General features: G+C 49.3%; 5 protein-coding genes across 5 annotated transcripts; 3 read left to right on the top strand and 2 right to left on the bottom strand.

Moving 5' to 3' along the window:
• Window positions 1-692: 692 nt before the first annotated feature.
• Window positions 693-989, top strand: MYCTH_2060854 (uncharacterized protein; the record flags this gene model as incomplete). The annotated part of the gene is made up of 1 exon (XM_003662418.1): window positions 693-989. A coding segment is annotated over one exon (297 nt), but the record flags the coding sequence as incomplete, so codon positions are not given.
• A 7,463-nt stretch (window positions 990-8,452) lies between these two features.
• On the top strand, window positions 8,453-9,456 carry MYCTH_94504 (survival protein sure-likephosphatase/nucleotidase-like protein; the record flags this gene model as incomplete). Its single annotated transcript, XM_003662417.1, has 2 exons — window positions 8,453-8,630; window positions 8,741-9,456. The coding sequence occupies 2 exons, from the start codon at window positions 8,453-8,455 to the stop codon at window positions 9,454-9,456; spliced, it is 894 nt and encodes a 297-aa protein (XP_003662465.1).
• Window positions 9,457-11,055: 1,599 nt separating this feature from the next.
• MYCTH_2303108 (uncharacterized protein) lies at window positions 11,056-12,631 on the top strand. Its single transcript, XM_003662416.1, has 2 exons — window positions 11,056-11,990; window positions 12,073-12,631. The coding sequence occupies exons 1-2, from the start codon at window positions 11,329-11,331 to the stop codon at window positions 12,533-12,535; spliced, it is 1,125 nt and encodes a 374-aa protein (XP_003662464.1). The 5' UTR covers window positions 11,056-11,328; the 3' UTR covers window positions 12,536-12,631.
• A 649-nt stretch (window positions 12,632-13,280) lies between these two features.
• Window positions 13,281-14,479, bottom strand: MYCTH_88187 (copper transporter-like protein). The gene is made up of 4 exons (XM_003662415.1): window positions 14,173-14,479; window positions 13,756-14,105; window positions 13,587-13,679; window positions 13,281-13,525 (listed from the first exon to the last, which is right to left on the bottom strand). The coding sequence occupies exons 1-4, from the start codon at window positions 14,311-14,313 to the stop codon at window positions 13,477-13,479; spliced, it is 633 nt and encodes a 210-aa protein (XP_003662463.1). The 5' UTR covers window positions 14,314-14,479; the 3' UTR covers window positions 13,281-13,476.
• Window positions 14,480-15,424: 945 nt separating this feature from the next.
• On the bottom strand, window positions 15,425-20,844 carry MYCTH_2117759 (uncharacterized protein; the record flags this gene model as incomplete). The annotated part of the gene is made up of 6 exons (XM_003662414.1): window positions 15,425-16,097; window positions 16,226-16,263; window positions 16,377-17,489; window positions 19,248-19,748; window positions 19,821-20,192; window positions 20,260-20,844. The coding sequence occupies 6 exons, from the start codon at window positions 20,842-20,844 to the stop codon at window positions 15,425-15,427; spliced, it is 3,282 nt and encodes a 1,093-aa protein (XP_003662462.1).
• Window positions 20,845-21,672: the final 828 nt, after the last annotated feature.

The raw sequence follows: 21,672 nt of genomic DNA, 5'->3' as shown, positions 1-21,672 counted from the left end.
GGGTTAACTTTTATACCCTATCCCATGGTATTAAGAAACCTGACGATATCCTAGCCATTAAAAGCAAGGATAGCGTTAGCATTACCAACGTGAATCCTAAGTTCACGCTTAAGGTAAAGGAACTTCTAGATAGATATGACCTTTACCGTGACAGGGGAATCGTACTAATGCTAGAAAACCAGAAGATACGGATCAACCTGGTTAACAGTTAACAAAAGCAAGTCCGTACGGTCAGACCGTACCTAATAGGGCTTAAAGACCATAAGGCTCTAGATAAGCATTATAACTAGCTCTAGGCATCTGGCAGATTCACTTTTATAGATAAACTAACCCCTATTACGTGCCTAGTATTTATCGTATAGAGGAAGGTTACCGAAAAGCCAGGAGTAGAGGTCAAGAAGAGCCGAAGTATAGTCGACCTACGACCACTAAATATAATTACGGTTCTAGATGTTTACCCCTTGCCTAACTAGGACGATATTATAGCTACTATAGTTAGTAACAAGTTCTTCATAGCCCTAGATGCCTTAGGATTCTTCTATTAGTTACTAGTCACTAAGGAATATAATGACTATATAGTAGTTATAAGTTACTACGGTTTAGAGAAATCTAATGTAGTGCTTATAGGTTTTAAAAACGTACCTACATTTGCGTAATGCTATATAGATAGACTTTTCCTCAAACACCGCCATTTTATTAGGGCATATATTGACGATATTATCATCTTTAGCAAAACGGAGGAAGAACACCTTAAATACCTATATACCGTTTACGAAATCCTTAATAAGGCCTATATCTATATTGGTATAGCCAAATCCTTTATAGGTTACCTGGCCGTAAAACTCCTTAGGTATATCGTAAACGGTAAAGGCATTGCTAAAACCGACGACCATATTATCGCCTTTAAAAAGCTAAAGTTTCCAGACACTCTTGACAGCTTAGAGCATTACCTTAGGATAGCCAGATGGCTTAGGAAAGGCATTCTATAGTTTGACGCCAAGGCAAGACCACTCTAAGCCCGGAAGATAGCACTAATGGTAGCAGCCCGGAAGGAAGGAAAATTGAACCCTAGGAAAGCTAAACGTGCCCGGAAAGCGGTCACATCTACCGTCAAATTCACTCTAACAAGGAAGAACTCAAGTTATTCCGATTGCTATAGGAGTACCTATATAACTAGGAGTTCCTCTATTACCACTGCCTAGAAAAGCTACTATTCCTAAAGTTAGATACCTGCTATAATGGCTATGGCGTTATTGCCTTCTAGCTTAAGGGTGACTAGGATAGAGAGAAAATTCCTAGTAAGGATATTCCTATAAGTAAGGTATAGCCTATCCTATTTATATTATAAGCAACCACTAATATAGAAAAATGCTATAGATCTACCAAGGCAGAGATTACTATACTTATCTAGGTAATTAGGAAGCTTGGAAAGATAGTTTAATTAAATAGGCATCCGGTTAATATCCTTACTAACTACGTTTCTATGAAAGGGATTATAAAGTATATATCCCTAATTATAATAGATCTAGCTAAGGCCAACCTCAAGCTAGCTAACGCTACTAATTACCTATCTAGATTTAACCTTAATATCTTCTATATCCTAGGAACCTTAAATGTCGTACCCGACATACTATCAAGACTACCTATATAGGAATAGGAGGATCTAAAGGTCAAGGATAGTCTGGCTAACGAACTTAGAGACATCTAGAGCAAGCACTAGGATAAGGATGTCTTTATAGCGGACACGACTATTATAGAACCGGTGCTTAGTGACGAGTTTAGGGCTAGGATCATTACTAGCTATCCTAAGGACCGTAAGTACAGACCTATCTACTATATACTCCGCGAAAGCGAGAAGGACCTGGTTAGAAATGACTAGAATAGGATCGGGAAATATAGACGGCCAAAACTACCTATAGGACTATTCGAATTAATGGACGGGCTACTTTTCCATGTCGACTTCGATAGCACTAGGAGACTCTGCCTACCGGAAAGCTATATTAACCTAATCCTTTAGATCGTTTATAATGATATATACTATTTCGGTGAAAACAAGATAATAAACGAGCTTATAGCTATCCATTTCCGTAAGAAGGCTTAGAAAGTCTTAAAGTTCGTATAGTACTATAAGGTATACTAGGCAAACTCGACCGACCGGAACCTACTACTAGGGGAACTCTAGCTAATTCGGACCTAGCCGACACTATACTATATAGTAGCTATAGACTTTATTACCGACTTGCCGCCGGCACCGACCGTTAGGACCCTCTAATCACTCGAAGGCTATATACTAGCAGATATACTCCATACTATAATATACAAGTTTAGTAAGAAGAAGCTGCTTATAGTAGGCCGCCGGATATATACGGCTAAGGAATAGGCAACCGTTCTTCTAAGGACCTAGATATTCACTGACTAGGGTATACCTGCCTAGATCATTAGCGATCGTAACCCCAAGTTTACATCCGACCTATAGAAGAAAATATTCTTACTACTAGGAACCAAGCTATTGTTTTCTATAGCCTACTACCTGCAGACCGACGGCCAGTCCGAATAGACAAACCAGACTATAGAAATCGCACTTAGAATGAACTTTACGGCCAATTCTAACCGCTTATAAGTCAAGATCCTCCCTGCTCTATAGCACTACCTTAACAATACCCTAGTCACTAGTATTAGAAGGTCACCGAATAAGCTAGTATACAGGTTTAAGCTACACTTAGTCCTAGATATCTTTAGCAAGAGGACCGCTAAATCTAGCAGATAGGAAGCTTTAGAAATCCTATATAAGCAATACTAGGCCGAAGCTAGTAAAATGATCGACCGAGCCGTAGCCGTAGCCAAGTTATAGTATAACTAGAGATATATACCTACTAAATTCAAGGTTAGAGACACTATCTAGCTATATCTATATAAAGGCTACTACCTACCTAGCAAACCTAATAAGAAGTGGTTAGCCTAGAGGGTAAGACCTTTCAAAATTAAACAGAGGGTAGGAAAACTAGTATACAAGTTAGATTTTTCTAAATCCTAGAAAGTCTACCTAGTTATATCTATTACCTAACTTTACTACGTTAAACAAGGCCCTGATCTATTTAAAAGGACCGCTCCTTTACTATAGCTAATTCTAGTTAATGGCAAGAAATACTAAAAGATTAAGAAGATCGTTAACTATCGGGTGTGTAGAAAGAAGTGCCCGAAGATAGAATACCTTGTCCGTTGGCTTGGATTTGACGCAAAGGACAACTAATAGCTTCCAAAAAGCGAACTCGAAGCCACCGCTAGCGAACTGATCTAGGAATATAAGAATCGCCGTCAGATTCAACCGCCACCTAGAAGAAAACGAGGCCGGCCACCTAAGTAAAAGGGCCAAGGCGTCATTTCTAGCCAGGAAGAGACCAAATAGCGCCTAGGGGACGTATACCTTTAATAGGATACCCTAGAATCTGGTTTAACGCTAGAAAACCTATTACTACTCCCCTTAAACCTATCCTTTACCTACTACATTCGCTTTAATTCTACTACTTATTATAGATAGGGCTTTAACTACTATATCAAACCATATACCCGGCTCGGCTAACCTGTTAAATAGCCACCTATTTAATTAACAAGGCTAAACAGCCTACCTATTCCAGTTAGCAAGGCTAAATACCCCTCTTATTTAGGCACTTTTCATCCTATCTTTAAAGCCCTACCCTAAATTATAAGAACCCTAGTTTTCCTACCATTTTCTACCTCTTTAAACCTCTTCTACTTCTTCTATAACTTCTTTAATAACTACCTTCTTTTCCAACCACCAAACCCTTTAACTTAGCCTTTTCCATCAAACCCTACTATATAGCCATCTCCCATAGCCTACGTATCACTATTTCCATTAAAAGAAGGCTTTAGAGTTTGTTTTCCTGCTTCTTTTTACTCATTCTATCGCGCGCACAAGAAACTACCAAGTTTTGGCAATTTTAGCTAAGTTTTATCGACCTAGAACCACCTAACAATAGTCACAATGGCCAAGTCTAGAAGCAGAGCTAGGAAGAGCGATAAACAGGCTACTAAAAGCGCTAAAGGCCCTACGGCTATAAGCCTAGTCTAGGGAAATAAGTCTACGGCTGGCTAGCAAGATACGCCCGTACCGTAGTCGGTAGCAGCAGAGTCAACCGATACTACTACCATTACGTTCACGCCTATTAATCCACGAAGGGCACTGTCGGCCATAGGCACTAGGGCAGCCAGCCAGGTATAGCCTACACCGACACCTATATAGGGCGTATATTTAGGCCCTGTAAGCGAGAATAACAGCCCGGATGATAGGGTCATCTAGGAGGTCCTTAACCGCGTAGATACCTTCCTTGAGAGCGGTATAGGCTTTGCCGCTACTATGGGCAACGAGGAGGAGGTTCGGAATGACCTGGCAACGGGTAGCCTAGTCCGAGTACGCTACAAGGATATAACCTTATACTTCGATTCCGAGGGCAAAGACCTTACCATGCCCTAGAATAACCTATAGCGTATACTTCCTCTAGCTGTTGCTAACGATTGAACTAATATATACGACACTTTCGGCTCTCTACACCTGCAATTGCCAGACGACGCTATCGTCGAATGGTACTACGATAGTGATATAAGTGCTATAGCCCAAGTCCCAGGTAATGTCGTTAACATAGTCTGTATTAGCGCTAGTAAGTACGACATAGTTCGCCTCCTAGCCGTATACTACTTCGTTAATAGCTACTAATCCTAAGGAGAGTAGATAACTATAGCTAACTATAAGACCTTCTATAGTATAGATAAGGACGATGCTACTAAAATCCCTTGCCTAGAGGCTAGATTTGCCTTTATTAGAGTCGATAGCAAGATAAAGGCTATACTCTTTAGCATTATTACTAGTACTATGGTCATGGTTAACCTATATAAGGCTACTAAGGCCAAGATCTACTATATTATACTAGCGCTATTCTTTGCCAGGTATTACAAGACCTTGAACCTATAGGGAGGATCCTAGCCTTATGCCATTAATAGTAATATAGTATATAAAATGGAAGGCAGCTATATAGTTATATATAGCTAATGTATTAGTATAACTAGATAGGTATTAATTAACCTATACAAGGTATATAAGTATAAAGAACTAGCTATTAATAGCCTTAACAAGCTAGTAGACTAGGATAATAGGCCGACCTTACTATTATTAATCAAGTTCGCTATTACCAAGGTATAGGATATAGTAAATAAGAAGAGGCTATTAACGCCCCTAATTATATGCTAAGCGATTCTAACGCTTAAGCCTACCAACCGCCTATCCTACAAATTAGATATAGCTTAACTAGAGTAGAACTACTAAGACTCCGGCTCTACTAACGCTACCACCAAGGACACGACTACGCACCTATATATGCCTACTAGCCTACCTATAACCATGTAATAGAACACCGAGCACTGTAATAATGAGGGTATATTAGTCGTCACTAAAACTACAGATACTACTACTACCGTGCCGACATCCTAGGCCTTATTACGGCTAGACCCGACATTCTACCTACCCGAGCCTATACCCTAGCCTGTCATGCTAACTAGGTATACTTAGCATAGGGCACCTACTGGCAGGTTCGTCCGTAGGAGTGAGAGGGACCCTAATAACAACAAAGAGGCCGAATTACAGGCCAGATTTAACGATACCTATGTCGTCTTTGATAGCCTTAAGGAGGTAGAAAATACCCTTATAGGCATAGAGTTCGACCCCTTTACTAGCACTAGGGTCATCAAGTCTAGCCTGCTATACCTATCCATAAGCACGTTAATTAGGCCTGTTAAGGATTACCTTACTTATACCTACTAGGAGTATTACAGTAATAAGGACATACTTATCTATACCTGCTACTAGATCTACCGCTACTACAAAAAGGCCGGTAATAACTCTTTTAGGGCTAACCTAGCTATATATAGCCTTAAGAAGAAACTAGAGACTATATATAGGATATACTATACTACTAGTATAGTGCCTACTAATATACCTAAGCCTAAGGAACTATTAGTAGCTTATATCTATATATCTAAAGGAGATAATAATACTTTAGTTAATAGCTACCTATTTAAGCTTAGTTACTTATATTATAGCCTGCCTAGCTACTAGATTATATAACCTACACCCGTATAAGTTATCGCTACCTAAGGTATAGCTAAAGATAATAAGGCCGATAAGCACTTTACTAAACGCTAGTCACTAGCTACTAAGGCCGACCTTTTTAGGCTAGCTTAGACTATAGTTTAAAGGTAGAATAAGGCTACTAATAGTATTACTAAGGCCCTTAACCAGATTAAGGAAGAGCTTAAGCAGCTATAGGAGACTTCGACGGCTATAAACGATAGCTATATAGCTACCCTTAATTAGAAGAAAGGCATAGATAAAAAGCTATAGCAGCTCGAAGGTATAGTTACCTAACTTAGTAAGCGTACTATATTAGCCACTATACTATAGGGGGCTCCTAGAACGTAGCTACCTATAGCTTAGCTACCGCCAGCTACCACAAAGGCCGGTACCCCTCCTAGCTCAATCGCCCGCCCGGTCGTATACCTGCTGCCCACGACCACTGGCCAGAAACGACTATAGCCAGAAACGCTAGTATAGGAGAGCCCCTCGCGTAAGAGGGCCGCTAGCACGCTCTACGGCAACCGTACCCCGGTCAGGGACACCTAGGCCAGGGCCAGGACTCTCGCGTGCCTATAGCAGGAGCGCCCGTCAGCACTATCCGCATTCCTAGACAACCTAGGCCCGGCTGGTAGTAAGAAGGACTGACGGATAAGCGGATAGATACAACCGCAGGATAGAAGAACGATTATAAGGACTATCGTAATAGACAAAAGACTATATTTACTAAGTTATAACGGGTCATCATTTTTCCTTTCGAACCCTGGTACCTATTATAGCATTTGGCTATCTATAGGTCAGATCTAACTGACCTACCAACAGAGATAACAAGCCAGGGTCAACATATATTTAGACAGCTTCTCTAAGTGCGTCTGGCACTTAGAATAATCAACGCTTTTATCACCTACTTCTGCAGACCATGACAGTTGGTCCAGGAGTGCCGCCTACGGCGCGAATACCGCTGTGGTGTCGTACCTTTGTAGCCTTTCTGAGCTGTACTGATTGCAGCCACCGAGCTGTAGCACCTAGAATGTTGCTTAAAGGAATAACATCTTCCTCATCTCGAGCATGCTAGGATAGATGGCTGCTTTGGCTTCGATTACACTTAGGATTGACGCTACGATAGACTTCCTGTTTGGGGGCTTTCACCGTATAAGTACAAAAAAAAGCTCAATGCTGAATCTTTCTCAGTATGTAGTTAATCCCTTCCACGATCAGGAGGACACCAAGAGCTGGAGATAGTGTTTGCCCCGAGATAGGGAGCTGCCAAGTCCGCAGCACCCGGTCCGCACCCGCCGGCGGCAAACTGTCCCGGGATACTCGGCTTACGGCGACCTCGTCGGGCCAACTCGGCACGGGCACGGACCGGACCCGGGGAGAAAGGGCGGGAGGATTACGAGTAAAGTAATTGAGCAATGCTGTGGGTTAGGAGGGGGCAGAAGCGGCGGAAACGCGCCACAAAACACCCCGCTCCGGATGTGAGGGCTATTAATTATCATTCCTTTATCCTTTCCTCGTCCATTTACAAAACAGCCGCTCGTTTTCTCCTGACCTTCGAGCCACCCACTACAAAGCACTCTCGAATGCTGCTTCGAGCTTGCCGCTGCTTTCGACACCTTACTTTACTCTAATATTATCTCGGAGGCTGGATGTGTGCCGGCTTCATATCGATGAAGAATCGCAAGGTAGGTGGCCTCCCTGGTTTTGACCTAGGTGACATCCGGTGATATCCGTATGCAACCATCGTCAGCCCTTTCCTCGCGGTATTTTCACAAGTAGTAGGTGAAAACGGGCGCTGCTCCATCATCAGCGCAACCTCTCGGCGGTTTTCGGGGATCTCTCCATTTCAGCTTGTTCCGTGGGGTAGCTCCGTGCTCAGTGCGACGCAACGAGAGGCACTGCTGAATACTACTACTACGTCCGTATAGATCGCTTGCTAATAGCATTCCTCAAGCACCGGATTCCGTGCACAAGGTACCCATGCTAGCCACTGCATCCCACCACGCGGCTGGATTGGTCGAATCACAAGAATGAGATCGCACCCCGTGTTTGCCTTGGGGGTTCTAGCGCCGGTAGCACACTTCGGTTTTCGCAATGTGATTGGTCGCAGGCGGCCAAAGTTCCTGCTGCCCCTGGCGTCTCAGTTTCGTAACTTTTAAGGGGACGCTACACTACTTAGTAGGTCAGGCCTCCAACAACGTACAAAGAGTCGTTTATTAACAGAAACACTCGCCCAACCCCTCTCGCAACCTGAAAAGTACTGTATGCACATGGGAAGTTGGGTGGCCAGTAGTTAAGCAAACCTTCACGATGCGTCTCAACGCTCTTGTTGTGCTCCTGCCAGCGCTCGGTGCTCAAGGGATCCGCATCATCCAGTCCAACGATGATGGCTGGGCCGAGCAGTATGCACGATCCTTCCACAACGCTTTGATAGCCGCGGGCCACGACGCAGTTCTATCCGCCCCCGCCGAGAACAAGTCGGGATCCGGTAAGTCGTTTGGGTCTTTCTTTCTTTCTCTTTTCTTTCTTCTTCTTTTTCTTCTGCTTGTTGACGCGGTCACTAATTAACTAACCTAATTTATTGAATAATATAACTAGGCTCGCTCGACATCGAGCCCTCCCCCAGGTCCACTCCTTGCCAGTATGACAGCTGCCCTGCCAACAGCGGCCCCATCGGGCGCAACGAGACCTCGCCGCGGCTCAACTGGGTTAACTCGTTCCCCGCCACGTCCATGAGGTACGGCATCGACACCATTGGCCCCCAGTTGTGGAACGGCGAGGGCCCCGAGCTGGCCGTCTCGGGCCCCAACGTCGGCAGCAATCTGTATCTGGCGGTTCAGTTCTCCGGCACCGTCGGCGCCGCCGTCCACGCCGCCAAGAACGCAAAGATCCCCGCCATCGCCTTCTCGGGCGCGTCCGAAGGCACGCTGGCCTGGAACAGCCCGGAGGAGCCACGCAGCCGCGTGTACGCCGAGCTGGCCGCCACGCTCACCAACGCCGTCATCGCGAGCGGCAAGCCCTACCTCCCCGAGGACGTCTTCCTCAACGTCAACTTCCCCAAGGTCGAGGGCCAGTGCACCGAGGCGAGCCAGTTCAAGTGGGTGCTGAGCCGGATCAACGTCGGCCTCTTCTCCGCCCCGGACACGGAGCAGTGCGGATCGACGCGCTTGCCCACCGAGCTCTCCGTCCTGGACACAGATGGCTGCTACATCTCGGTCAGCGTGGGGGATGCCAACGACAAGACGACGGCCCCGGCCGAGAAGCAGGCTGTGGTGCGGGATAAGCTGAAGAGCATGTTGACGTGTTTACCGTGAAGAAGAAAAAAAGAAAAAAAGTACCGAGCTTTAAGGTACCTTCCTTAGTTGGCTGCTTCCATCATCAAAACTGCTCGCTAGTGGTGGATAGCCAAACCTTCCCTAGCCCTAGGTAGAAGGTTCGTGAATTGATATCACACAAATTACACATAACGTGCCACCCATGCTACATGCCATAACGTACTAGGGAACCAATACCTTCTTCCTCAAAAGTATACTTCAAATGCCCACAGAGATTTTGGAGACACATGTACTGTATGGTGCATATCTTAACACACCTCCGCGGATATTCGGCACTTGTAATTACGTGTTGTGTACGGAGATGTAGTTATGTAGACCAGTAATTATCCATTCACAATCCCTGTGACTTACCCTGCCCGTTCCTGACGCCTAATTACCTCGGCCCAGCCAGCGCCCAGGTTTGCTCCAGATAACGGCTCCTTGGTAATTGGTAAGCCATCAGACGGAACCTCATCAGTGCCCCCGCCTCTGGTAGGGGCATAGTTGAACATGGTGAAAGGGTCGGGAGGTAACTCATGTGCTAATCAGGCTTGAATCCAGATCGGCGGAAACGCACCTTGTTTGCACTGCAGGCTCATAAGGGGCCTAAGATCCAGCGACCCAGGGTTGGTTGCCAAACAAGAACATTTTTTTTTATTTGGAGAAATGGATAGCCTCAACTACTACTTGATAATGATTATTAGTTATCGAGGCGTTGGTGTTGAAACCTGCCCACGAGGGAGCCAGAGATGTTAATATTAATAGTAGTGATTGGATCTCTGGGCTTCCTCTGATCAGTGGTACCCTCTATCTCGTTCTTCATTGGAGGTCTTAGGGTTGGCTGCCTCTGCTGACTATATATATATATGTGTGTGTGTGTGTGTGTGTGCGCGTGCGCGCGTTGTGTTGCTATAGAATAACAAAGACTTCTAAATGTCCATTAACGTTCATGGACGAGCATGAATGAGGAGGGTAGTTACAGTATGGACTAGATACCTGAGTGACGACAAGGCGATATAAATAGTGCTTCTTTTTTTGTCTCGACAGCTTCGCTTGTCCGGGCAGCAAAGCGAGACGAGGCCGAGCCCCCGCGATTACGGTGATCAGGAACCTGTGTTGTCACTGATCGACCATCAGCTCCACCCATTGCGGCAATCGCATGACTACAAGGAGTGTACTCCGTACTCCGTATGGCTCTCGTGGTCCTAAAATTAGGTAGGTACTGTGCCATGTACATAATTACTGTATGCACAAGACCGCACGTACGGAGTCAAGTAGGGCGCATCATGAAGAACTATGTGGGAGCATATGAATATTCAACAGCGCATTGCAAAAGCTGTATTTTATCTGCTTACATATGCTTCTCGAACCTGTCGTATTCTCATGTAGTGCTTTCTGTCTGAGAAGTGTAAAAATTTCCCCTTTCCCTCGGTTTGCATGTCAGCCAAGAAGCAACATTTCAAGTCTCCAATCGGGTCAGCTTTCCTCCGTCGCCTCCAGAGAGCCAAAACGTCTTACAAGATCGCCCATCTGGCAGCTGCCTCATTTGGCACCGAGCTGAAATGAGCCGTCCTAATTTTGACACTCACTCGGTGGGGTGCCGCCTTGACAATGCTCGCCGCTCTTGCAGCTCAGCGTCACATCAACCCAACAACCTTTGGCTATGTAATTACCTGGAGACGGCTCGCATCAACTGTCCGGTCTTGACCAAGGAGCACAGGGGTTGGTAAACAACAACCCAAGATTTAAAAGGTTCAACCGCCATCTGCCGTGGTTCTTTGCTGCCCCTCTTGTCTTGGATTCCTTGGATTTTTTTTCTTCCAAACTTCACGGAGCACGCGACAGCAAAACTCCAGAACACCGCCAGTCGCAATGAGACTCTCGTCGACCCTCTTTGCCGCCGTCGCGGCGCTCCTGGTGCCCGGATCTCTGGCCGCGGACCCCAGCAAGTGCAACACCAGCGACAAGGCCCGCGACGGCGCCGACTTCGTCTTTGTCGAGCAGGCGGATAATCCCAACGTGGCATCGTTGGCCAAGAAGCTGAAGAGGGTCAACGTCAGCGATGTCTTCGAGGATGCCAACCACAAGATGACCACCGACAGCTCCGGCCGGAAGCTTTGGCAGAGGACGTCCGACTTCAACGACTTCGAGACGGAGAAGTGGATCCCGCAGGGCATCTCGTCCACCGCCGACGCCGTGGAGGGCGGCACGTACGAGGGCAAGGACGGCTGGATCGTCAGCTGGCACCGCAACGACGACAAGAGCGCACGCGTCACCTTCGTCGACCGGGCCAACGACAAGTACCGCCACGCCCTCCTGGTGTATCCTCATGCCGAGGACAACTTCCGCGAGGTCCCCATCCATGCCGGAGGTATCATGTGGTACGGCGACAAGCTCTGGGTGGTGGACACCACGAACGGCATCCGCGTCTTCGACCTCGCAAACATCTGGCAGGTCGACACGGGCGATGCCGTGGGCAAGTCCGGCAGCAAATACACGGCCGCAGGCTACAAATATGTCATTCCTCAGATCAGGTTCGTAACTCCTTTTTATTTTCCCCCCTCAAACAAATTCATCCAAAGCTGACTCAAACCGCGTACAATGTATATAATATAGGTGGTACAAGTGGTCTTCCGACTTCTCCTTCCGCTTCTCCTTCCTGGCTCTGGACCGGACCGAGAAGGAGCACACGGTCGTCGTGGGCGAGTACCAGACGAGCGACAGCCTCCCGATCCGGCTGGTCAAGTGGGCGCTGGACGAGTCGACCGGCCGGCTCAAGACGGGCGCCGACGGCAAGACGGCCAAGGCGACGTGGGCGTACTGCGTCGGCATCCTGCAGATGCAGGGCGCCGTGTCGGCCAACGGCAAGTTCTACATCTCGACGAGCAACGGCAACAGCAAGGGCGACCTGTTCGGCTGGGTCCCCGGCAGCTACGCCTACAACAACGTCGGCTTCTATCCGCCGCACCCGGAGGACCTGAGCTTCGACAAGAGGAAGAACCGGCTGTACGGCCTCACCGAGGGCAAGGGTCAGAGGTATATCATTGACTCGGATGCCAAGAAGGTCAAGTTCTCGTGAGGTGGTATTAAATAACAAGAAAAATGAGCAGCTAATTATTACCCCAAATTGGGTAGGAAGTCTGCCCTAGATTTGTCTCTCTTGTACCGTACTGTATATTTCTTATTAATTAAATAATTTATTTATTTATTGCATATAATTACTTTATTATTTGTGGTTACATGGACCTTGTTAGTTGGTAATTATCACAAAACGTGTCCTAACATCATTCCGAATCGTTTTGAACGAACTGATCGATCTTTGCCTCAGGGACAACCTGATCTTGGCATGCGCCCAAAACATTGAATGTAGGGTCAGAGGCCAGCGCCAAAGGTAGACACAGGCTGGGCAACGTTCGCTCTAACGATAAGGTACCGATGTTGACTGGTTGGGAGTCGACAGCAAGCTGTTCACACGACCACATAGTCTTGCAATTGCTGCCCAGGTTGTTGGGTTCGCTTACATCTTTGATACTTCCTATTGGGCTCTTGCAGTTACATTGACCCAATGCAGCGGCAGAAGCTCAGAGATTTGGGCCGCTCTCATATTGCCGCGGCGTGACATCGTGCCGCGGGAAGCACCCCGGAAATGCAGGAGATATTGTTTGTATCAGCCGCTACCAACTACCAGCACAACGGCACTGGACGGCCCGCCCGGACGCTTAAGCAATCTGCCGAATCAAGAAACGCATCTAACGTTCAGCAGTGAGCGGTCCAATGAGCAATGATGCAAGGCTGCTGCTCCCAGATGGGACAAGACTTGATTTGTGATTGATGCTGTTGATCATGGCAAGTTGCATTAGGATTAGATATATATTCTACAGAAGATAACGTCAAGCTTAAAAGGAAAGAAGATGGAAGGAATGGAGAGATGGGGGAGGAGGGGAAGAGGACCGGCCCCCCGACTAGGGAGTTTCTGTCATGACAAGGCGCCCTTCCTCGAGACCTCAGAGACTATTAAGGCTAACCGCAACACACGGTGGCTTCCTTGGAAGCGCTGGTCTGCTGTCCACTGTCAAAGGGTTAGCTTACGAGTCCCTTGACCGGGAGGCGGGGGACATGGGATTGCTTACCCGCCGAGTGTTTCCCAATGGAAAATGAAGCTGCCAATGTAGGCGCCGATGAAGATGCAGATAATGATGTAGCCGTTGTAGTACATGGCTAGCCTGCGTCATCAAAGTCAGAACATGCCAAGCTTCCTAGGACTATTATCCTCGGGCAGGACATCAAGAGAGTACGCACAGCATAATAAAGTAGGCGACGGCGAACTGCAACATGTGCAGTAGAGCGCGTATGGCCTGCTCGAACACGTTCGGGCGGTACCCCTGACTGACAACAGCAGGGCAGTGAAGAGCATCGGTGCCGTCATCGGACGCCGTCTTTGGTGATGGAGTCGGCTTGGCGGCCGCCAGCGATTTGCGGTGCTTGTTGAGGAGGAAGCGGTCGTACTCCTTGACGGAACGGCGCAGCATCTCGAGGACGATAACCAGCAGTACGACACCGATGCAGGATCCGGCAAAGACGCCCCTGGACGTGATCTTCCACGATTTCGCAATGAAGCATGCATCGATGGTGTTCCAATTCCACAGCATCTATGAACATGGCAGTCAGTCGGTCAGCCGGGGGATTCCGTCAAGTGGCCGACAGAGAACGACCTACGGAGATCTTGCAACCGTTTCCGCTCCCCATGCCGCCCATGCCGCCCATCCCACTCTTTCCAGAGCTCGTGGCAGCAGCTGCGGCAGCCGTCGTAGTCATTGTCGCCACGGACGACATGCCAGTCATGTCGTGGTGATCCATCTTGCGGCGAGGTATTGGGAGTGCTGTCTTCGGAGGTAATTACTGAGTCGCGATCCGCGTAAAAGTAGAATGGACCTGCGGAAGAAAGGTGAACTTTCAAGACTTGAAAGGACAAAAACTACTTTATGTCTGATGGGAGTCGAGTTGGGGTTTTAAAATCTTATTTACGAACTTCCTTCAATTTGGGTTAGGAATTGGACCACCAACGGCTCTGACCGGTAATTAATAAGTGCGGCAGCTACCAGAATATGAGGTATGTACCACAGGGGCAACTGCCATTTGATGGAACTCGGGGCTTCTTGCTTTGGCACATGCAGCACGCTACCTACCTACCACTCGGTCTTTTGCAAAGGGCTTCGCCAGTCACGCCTTCCTGATACATACGTGTCTCACGCCTGCTGTGCCGCCAACGTGTGCGGGTGCCGCAACTGGAGGCTTGGCGAGAAAACCTAAATAGAAGATCGACTCACTCGAATCTCGTGTTGGTAGACTCTCACGCATCGGAAGGGCGAGAGTCGGCCAATTGCGTGCATTTGAGCACATTGTGGCTGGCCACGGACCACTTTTGAGGTGGTTTCACTCTGCTCCGCCCCGGGCGTGCACCGCCAGAACGGCCCGCGTGGCCCCACTGACCTGACCCCCCGGTATCCCGGTATACTGGTTTCCTTTTACTTCTTGCCCTCTTTTTCTGTTCAGTTCAAAGCATCTGGCTGATTTCTGGATTCAGCTGCGCTAACCCTGGTTCGACGTTGCAGAACAACAGGGGAATGTGGCAACACTTGACCAGATGACAAGACCATGCAAAGAGCCGCCGCCGACATGGAAGAAGAAAACACAAGGGCGGCCCGGTCAAATTGTCGACAGTGCCACATCAGTCAAGAGAGCAGGAAATATTCCGAACTCCGAGCATAATACAAAGGTACATTCCCAACCGGGCACTTAATAATTATACAAAAAAGATGCGCCCAAGCAGGGCCTGTTTACCGACCACCCAAAACGCTCGGAACCCCATCCACGGCTTGGTTCTCGTACAGCGGTGAGAAGGGAAGGGTGAAATGGTTGGGGTAGTTCAGGTACGAGTAAGCTCGGATCAAAATTCTTCTTTGTGCTCTCAAGTTCCCAGTCTCAGGTGTCGACCAACCATCTCGCGACTCTTTCGGCCGAAAAGCGACAGAACCCAGCGCAGCTTTGCCAGCCAAGAGGAGGAGTTCGTTGTGTGGCTCGCAGGGGATGATTTCTCCCCACCGACCGAACTGCCCGTGCTCCGACGGATCACATCGTCTGCTTTTTCTGCGAACATTGTGGTTGGTTTCCTTGGCTTCCCAGCCGTAGGGCGGTTTGCAGCTCTCGGCAACTCCACCGCGGCAGTAGTCGAATCAGTAGCCGTCTCAGTCGCCGCAGGGCCCATCTTAGACTCTGTCTCCACCACCCCTTCAGCAGGGATAGTAGCAACAGATGAAGCTGGCGGAAGAGGTGCAACCTGGGCGGGGATAGCAGCGCCGACAGACTTCTTCTCGAGCATGAAATGGGCCCTTCCCTCCTCGGCGCCGACCAGCCCGCCCGTCATGCTCCCCGAGGTCAGCGCTGCCCTAGCAAGCTTGGCTTTGGTGACGAGAATGACATCGCTCCCGGCCAGCTGCACGACCGAGTTGTGCCACGGCGTGGGGATGTGCAGCAGGTCGAGCGAGGTCATGAGCTCGCCGTCTGCCGAAAGAGTCTGGACCGCGCGGACGCGGGACGGGTCAAAGAGCTGGATACCGAATTTGGGACCCGCATTGTCGTGTCTGGGACGATGAGCAAGTTAGCGGGGGTTTTTTTATAGGATCCCAGTGGGGAGGGGAACAGGTGGATGGGATGCGAAAAAAAAAAAAAAAAAAAAAAAAAAAAAAAAAAAAAAAAAAGAGAAACTTGCGCATGGATGGACAGGCGGACGTGGTTCGGAAAGAGCATCTCGACCAGGTTGGAGTATGCTTGGTTGCGCTGTTTCTGCGTCAGCAACAGCCCGATACGGTGATTACTTCACAATATTTAAGCGAAGACATCAAAAGGGGTAGATTACGCACCAAGATCATTTCAAAAGCAACCTTGGCCGACAGCTTCTTCTGCTGCGACCTGGTTAGGTTCCGGGTGTGGGGGTGATGCTCTAGGTCCTCCAGCATAAATCGCGAGAAGCCCCGGTAGAGCGCGGTGATGGCCGGGTCCTTGGAGTCAATCTTTGCACGGACGGCCGATCTCCGTGGGCCGCAGCCGGCCATCAGAATGCGCCGGCATAGCTCGGCCTCCTCGGTCAATTTGGTGCTGACATGATGGTCGATGGTCGGAAGAAGGCTCAGCCGCTGGGCCAAAGCCGGGAGGCCGCCAACAACCGCCGAAGTTGAAAGTCGGAACAGGTCCACGAGGGACTTGAAGCCGACGCGGTTCGTGTTGCCCCTGCGGACGCCGATGGAGTGGTTCATCTGCTTCAGCTTCTCGCCGTACGCGTCCACATCGGCATCGTCAACGCCGATGCAATCGCTGAAGACATGGCCGTCGCTGATGATCCACAGCTTGGCACCGGGCCCGTACATTCGCTCGACGGCCTCGACGAAATCGTGGAGCCTCTCGAGAGCGAGCTCCTCTCCCCGGTCGGGGTCGGGCCCCGTAACCTTGTCCCTGTTGGACGACTTGCAGGGAAACGCAGGCAGGCAGAACTCGATGGGGCGCTCTTGTGCGGTAAAGTGACGGACACGCTCTGTAAAATACGTTCGCCCTCCGTCCGTCCATTTGTCGTCCTTACCCTGGTATCTGAGATAGCTGTCAAAGAGATCCACGATCTGCTCGGCTCTCGGGTCGTTCTTTGCCGTTTTCAGAGGCCGAGAACGTACGCTGAAATCAGCTTGATGGAGAACCAACTGCACAAAAAACTTGTCTAAAGCGATGTCCTCGTGATCGGAGCGCGCGCTGTTGACAAGGACGACAGTCCTGTGTTGGCGGGCATCGCAGTCCTGGTAGATCCTAACGTCGCCGGAGTCTCCAAGGGACTGGGACCCCGATTGGATCAAACCCCGGTTATCCGGGGCCCGTTGCCGTTGAGGCCCAGTGCAGTGAATGAGCCTCCCATTTCCATCCGTGACGAAGGCGCCTTGCAGACGGTGGTAGAATGATTGGCCTTCGTTTGAGAAGTCCATGGTTCGTAACTAGGTACGGTACCCTGAACGACGAATAAAAGCGACTGCCGCAAGGCCAGTCTGGACAAGAGATGAACAGAGAAAATGAGAAGAGAGGCCAACGGATGTATGGTTATGGAGCCGAATAGGTAGTACGAAGAGAGAGGTATTAATATCCAAAATAATTAAGACGCTGGGTGATTTGGCATGTGAACTGGCGGAGGCCTTTAGATGAGACGATTACACGTCTTGTTGCTCAACAATGGCGCAGAGAACAGTCGATCGGAATCCGGCAAACGGCGTGCAAAACGCCTAATTTTCCGGGGCCGGCTTGTGTCTGGACGAAGGGATCGGTGAGGTACTGGGCGCCGGCAAGGCACTCGCCGGGAAGGATTCTCTTAGAGGAAACTTGGACTCTCTCGGAACCAATACACCGTGCTCGAGATATTAGCGGGCTAAATCCGGTGCCAGAATGTCGCATTCTGCCTGCCTCCAGCAGCTTCCTTGCTTATCAAGGTGCCTTTTACCCTCAAGTTCGATTGGCACAACGGAAACGGTCCTTGGCCCCTGACGGTGCAATGGATGTATAGCATCTGAATGCACAGCCACTTGAGAAAACGAAGCAGAAATGAGCCTTGTTCGCCCTGGCTGAGGATGGGTCGGGCTGATTCGAGCAGAGCCGAGAACGGTTGCTACAAATCCTGCATCATTTGCTCGTGATCAAGCCCTGGAAGGCACGATGCATATAACATTCGCTCAAACCCTGGTCGGTTTGAGAAAGGCTCGGCCAGTGCCGGGTCCCTTGTGACAAGTGCCACTCTATTCTGAGTGGAGCCAGTCTATTTATGTCCCGGCGGGCGGGGTCCGGGGATTGGCGATTCGAGTATGTTTGTATGTCTGTACATATGTATATACAGTACATTCAACGCTCGGCGTCTACTTGTAGTGCCCCTACTTTCCTTACCGCTGTCTTTTTGATCAAGCCTTGGCGTTCCTTCTCTCGACCCAGCTTGGCAGTTGGAGGGTGACTGTACAGCAGCTCATTAAAACGACCACAACCCCGAGGAGGGGTAACGACCAACACTCCTGAACTGTGATCAACGGCGGGTTCCGTTTCCAGAAGGATCCAAGCAAGCTCGACATGCCACGATCTGTGTTACTATTCGGACATATCCGATCTTTCTTCGGCACGATATCCGATCCAATATCATGAACGCTACAAAGCAGATTAATAATTAGTCCTATCCATGTCATCGACGAATCTTCAACAATAATTACTTAAATGTCAGGGAGGGACTACTAATGAGCCAGTATCGCTGATACACATCATTACCTATTGCGGCGGATAGACATTCACTAATAGTGTGATTCAGAGAAAGACTCTTGGTGGCCTCGGTTCGTTAATTGAGCATTTCAATTTAGCGCAGGAAGATGAGCAACAACGTCGAGAAATATTTGACTACAAACACATCAGGCATCATTGTCAAAGCCACCCAGAAGCAGTTCAAACTTTTCTGTACTGATGAAACAAGACAGTGTTAAGGTTAGTTAAAACTGGCGATTGCGTGTGCCACGTTGTTCGACCCGCTGGGCAACCTACCAAGTAAGCTTTGACAACCAGCATGTCTAATTACCTTAATTAGTTTAGCAAGGATCCTTTTTCCTGTCGAGGAATACGAGCTTTAGCGTACGAGGGTAGAGAGGTCCAGCCTATTAATATCCACCTCGATTAATAGAGAGCCCCGGCTCGTCCAGAATGGCCCAAAACAGGTCAGGCTGATGACTTACGGGCGTCTTTCTATCCACCCAAGCTGGGTCCAGCCTCCAGCGAAACTCCCGCACGAGAGTGACTAGAGTGACCCTCATCTCCAGCATGGCAAACTTCTCCCCCAGGCAGGCGCGGCGTCCGCCGTGGAAACTGATGAACTCTGCTCTGGCTTTCCGCAGCCGATACTGCTTCCGGATGGCCAATGGCGAGTCTCCCCACCGAGCCGGGTCGAACTCGTCAGCTCTCGGGCCCCAGACAGCAGGGTCCCGGTTGGTCGAGTAGCAGTTGTAACCTAGATAGGTCCCCTTGGGTATGACAATGTCATCGCCCAGTAGGATATCCTTGCTTGCCTTCCGATTGACTAGCTGACCAATCGGTGGAAAGAGCCGCAGGCTCTCGTATATCAGCGAAGTCAGGTACGGCATGTCCTGCAGGATTTCCGGGTCCGGGTCCGGGTCCGGGTTTGTGCGCTCCATCAACCCCTTACTCTGAGCCTCGGCATAGAGCTTAGCTTGGGATTCCTGTGCAGCCGTCAGCTATTGCTGATATGAGACTCTTGGTCACTTTTAGGGGAGCCCGCCGCGGGGGCTTACGGGGTGCTTAGCCATGAGGTATAGTGTGGATATCATGCAGAGCTGTGGGTTTTCTTGACCTGCCACGAACGCAACTGTTAGGTTATCCAACAGCTGCTTTTCGTCCCACAGTCCGGACTCTCTGGCGTCCAACATCCGCCGGCCTAGGCCGTCAGAAGACGCTGCCGAAGCGAAAATGGCGTCTTTCGCGTGGCTCTCGACAATCGCACGTCTGAGCTCGTGCTTGAACCTGTCAACGGTTCGGCGGGCTCTTGTGCGGCTTGGGAACGGAAACCGGTCAAGAACAGGGAAGTTCATGAAGACGGGCTTGAAAATCTCCCGCTTCACCTCGGTCTGCAGAAAGTTGATGGGCGCGTTGGCAGAAGTCAGGGCCTCACCAGACGTAAGTATTAACGGACGTCAATGCCTCCAACACGTTTCACATAATATCTTGACTTACATCGAGCTTGATTTGCAGTACCACCTCGGAACAGTTGGCCACCGAGTACCGCTGCAGTAGCTCCTGGACGGGCACACCCCCGTTTCCTGCGCGGACTTGGGCATCTCTCAATAAGCCGCAAAGGTGCTCGGCGTTGCGGGCAATTGCTCTGGCCTCGAAGTCTCTCTGCAGCCCGGGCTTCACCACGGACCGGTAGTTTCTCCACCTCTCTCCGTGGCTGGATATTATGTTGTCACCAAGGAGGTGCGCGAGGACACTGTGAGGAATCTTTTTCTGATTGCCGCTCTTTTGGTAAATGTCCTCGTCTCTGAAGATGGCGGCGAGGTATGATGGCTTGTGCACTAAGATGTTCCACTGGGCTCCGAAGAACAGCTTTACGGCACCATGAGTCCTGAGCGGTCTCTCGATGTACTTGCGGAAGATATCTGATTGGTCGACGTCTTTGAAGAAGGGTATGAGAGCCACCCAAAAAGGAACAGCTGGGATGTTGGTTGGGTATCTTGGCGGCATGAGGAAAACGAAGTAAGCGAGGCAGATAATAAGCAAGGCTGCAAGGAGAAACAACTCGGCGACGAGGACCAACATTTCGCCTCGGGCGGTACAAGCCATCTCCGGTTGTGGAAGGAACATAATGAACGAGCAACTCGTCAAACTTTAGTCGAGAACAACCGTTGTGCTGCATCACAAGCCGGCGGTGGAATTCTTATCCCTGGTGCATCCTAGCGGAGGCGCTTGAATCAAATCTGGAAGCTGCACCCTCGTGTTGGGAAGACGAAGATCACACCAGACTGTCCACGTAGCCCAAGCCACACAGGTCGAGAGGTCATACACTACGGAGTACTTCGTAGAGGCGTCCGATCTACTCAGAACCCCGGGCATCCTCGCAGTTAAGTGCGCCAAAACCGAAAATAGCGTGCGTGCTACGGAGCACTAGCGCTGTTCCATCCGTAATCAGCAAGCGTGGCTCGCGCAAACAGGGCATCTTCGAACTTCGTTTCGCCCAGTCACGATAAGCGCCAAGAAACTTCAGCTTGTTGCCTAGCTACCATACCAGGCTCAGTAAGGCGGCGGGGTTCATGGGCATGCCCATGCGGTCCGAATTATGCTGTGCCCAAAGTAACGTCAATCATACCTATATCGGTCACATACCAAATTCGGCCACCAAATCTCCACCAATTTAAGCCCCTAAACGTACACCACCAAGATACCAACATCGCAAGCCAGTTTACCACAAATTCCTCTTTTCTTACAATATTCGAAGTCTACTCTACCTTTCTGACGATGGCTAACTCAAATCTTGATCAGGAAGGCCGTATCCAAGCCGCAATCCTAGCGCTCGAACAGAAAGATGTCCCTAGTATTCGATAAGCTGCTATCCTCTTTAGAGTCCCCTGATCAACGCTTATAGACCGT

Source organism: Thermothelomyces thermophilus, chromosome 3 (genome assembly GCF_000226095.1).
Source record: "Thermothelomyces thermophilus ATCC 42464 chromosome 3, complete sequence".
Classification (NCBI taxonomy): Eukaryota; Fungi; Ascomycota; class Sordariomycetes; order Sordariales; family Chaetomiaceae; genus Thermothelomyces; species Thermothelomyces thermophilus.
Note: the sequence above shows the minus strand (reverse complement) of the source record. Positions and strands in the feature narration are given on the sequence as shown.

Bases quoted from the DNA above. Each gene is read 5' to 3' on its own strand.
- MYCTH_2303108 (XM_003662416.1), top strand. From the start codon at position 11,329: ATGAGACTCTCGTCGACCCTCTTTGCCGCCGTCGCGGCGCTCCTGGTG. The intron at 11,991-12,072 runs GTTCGTAACTCC...TATATAATATAG, and splicing joins TATGTCATTCCTCAGATCAG to GTGGTACAAGTGGTCTTCCG.
- MYCTH_88187 (XM_003662415.1), bottom strand. From the start codon at position 14,313: ATGGATCACCACGACATGACTGGCATGTCGTCCGTGGCGACAATGACT. The intron at 14,106-14,172 runs GTAGGTCGTTCT...CCATGTTCATAG, and splicing joins GAAACGGTTGCAAGATCTCC to ATGCTGTGGAATTGGAACAC. The intron at 13,526-13,586 runs GTAAGCAATCCC...ACCCTTTGACAG, and splicing joins CATTGGGAAACACTCGGCGG to TGGACAGCAGACCAGCGCTT.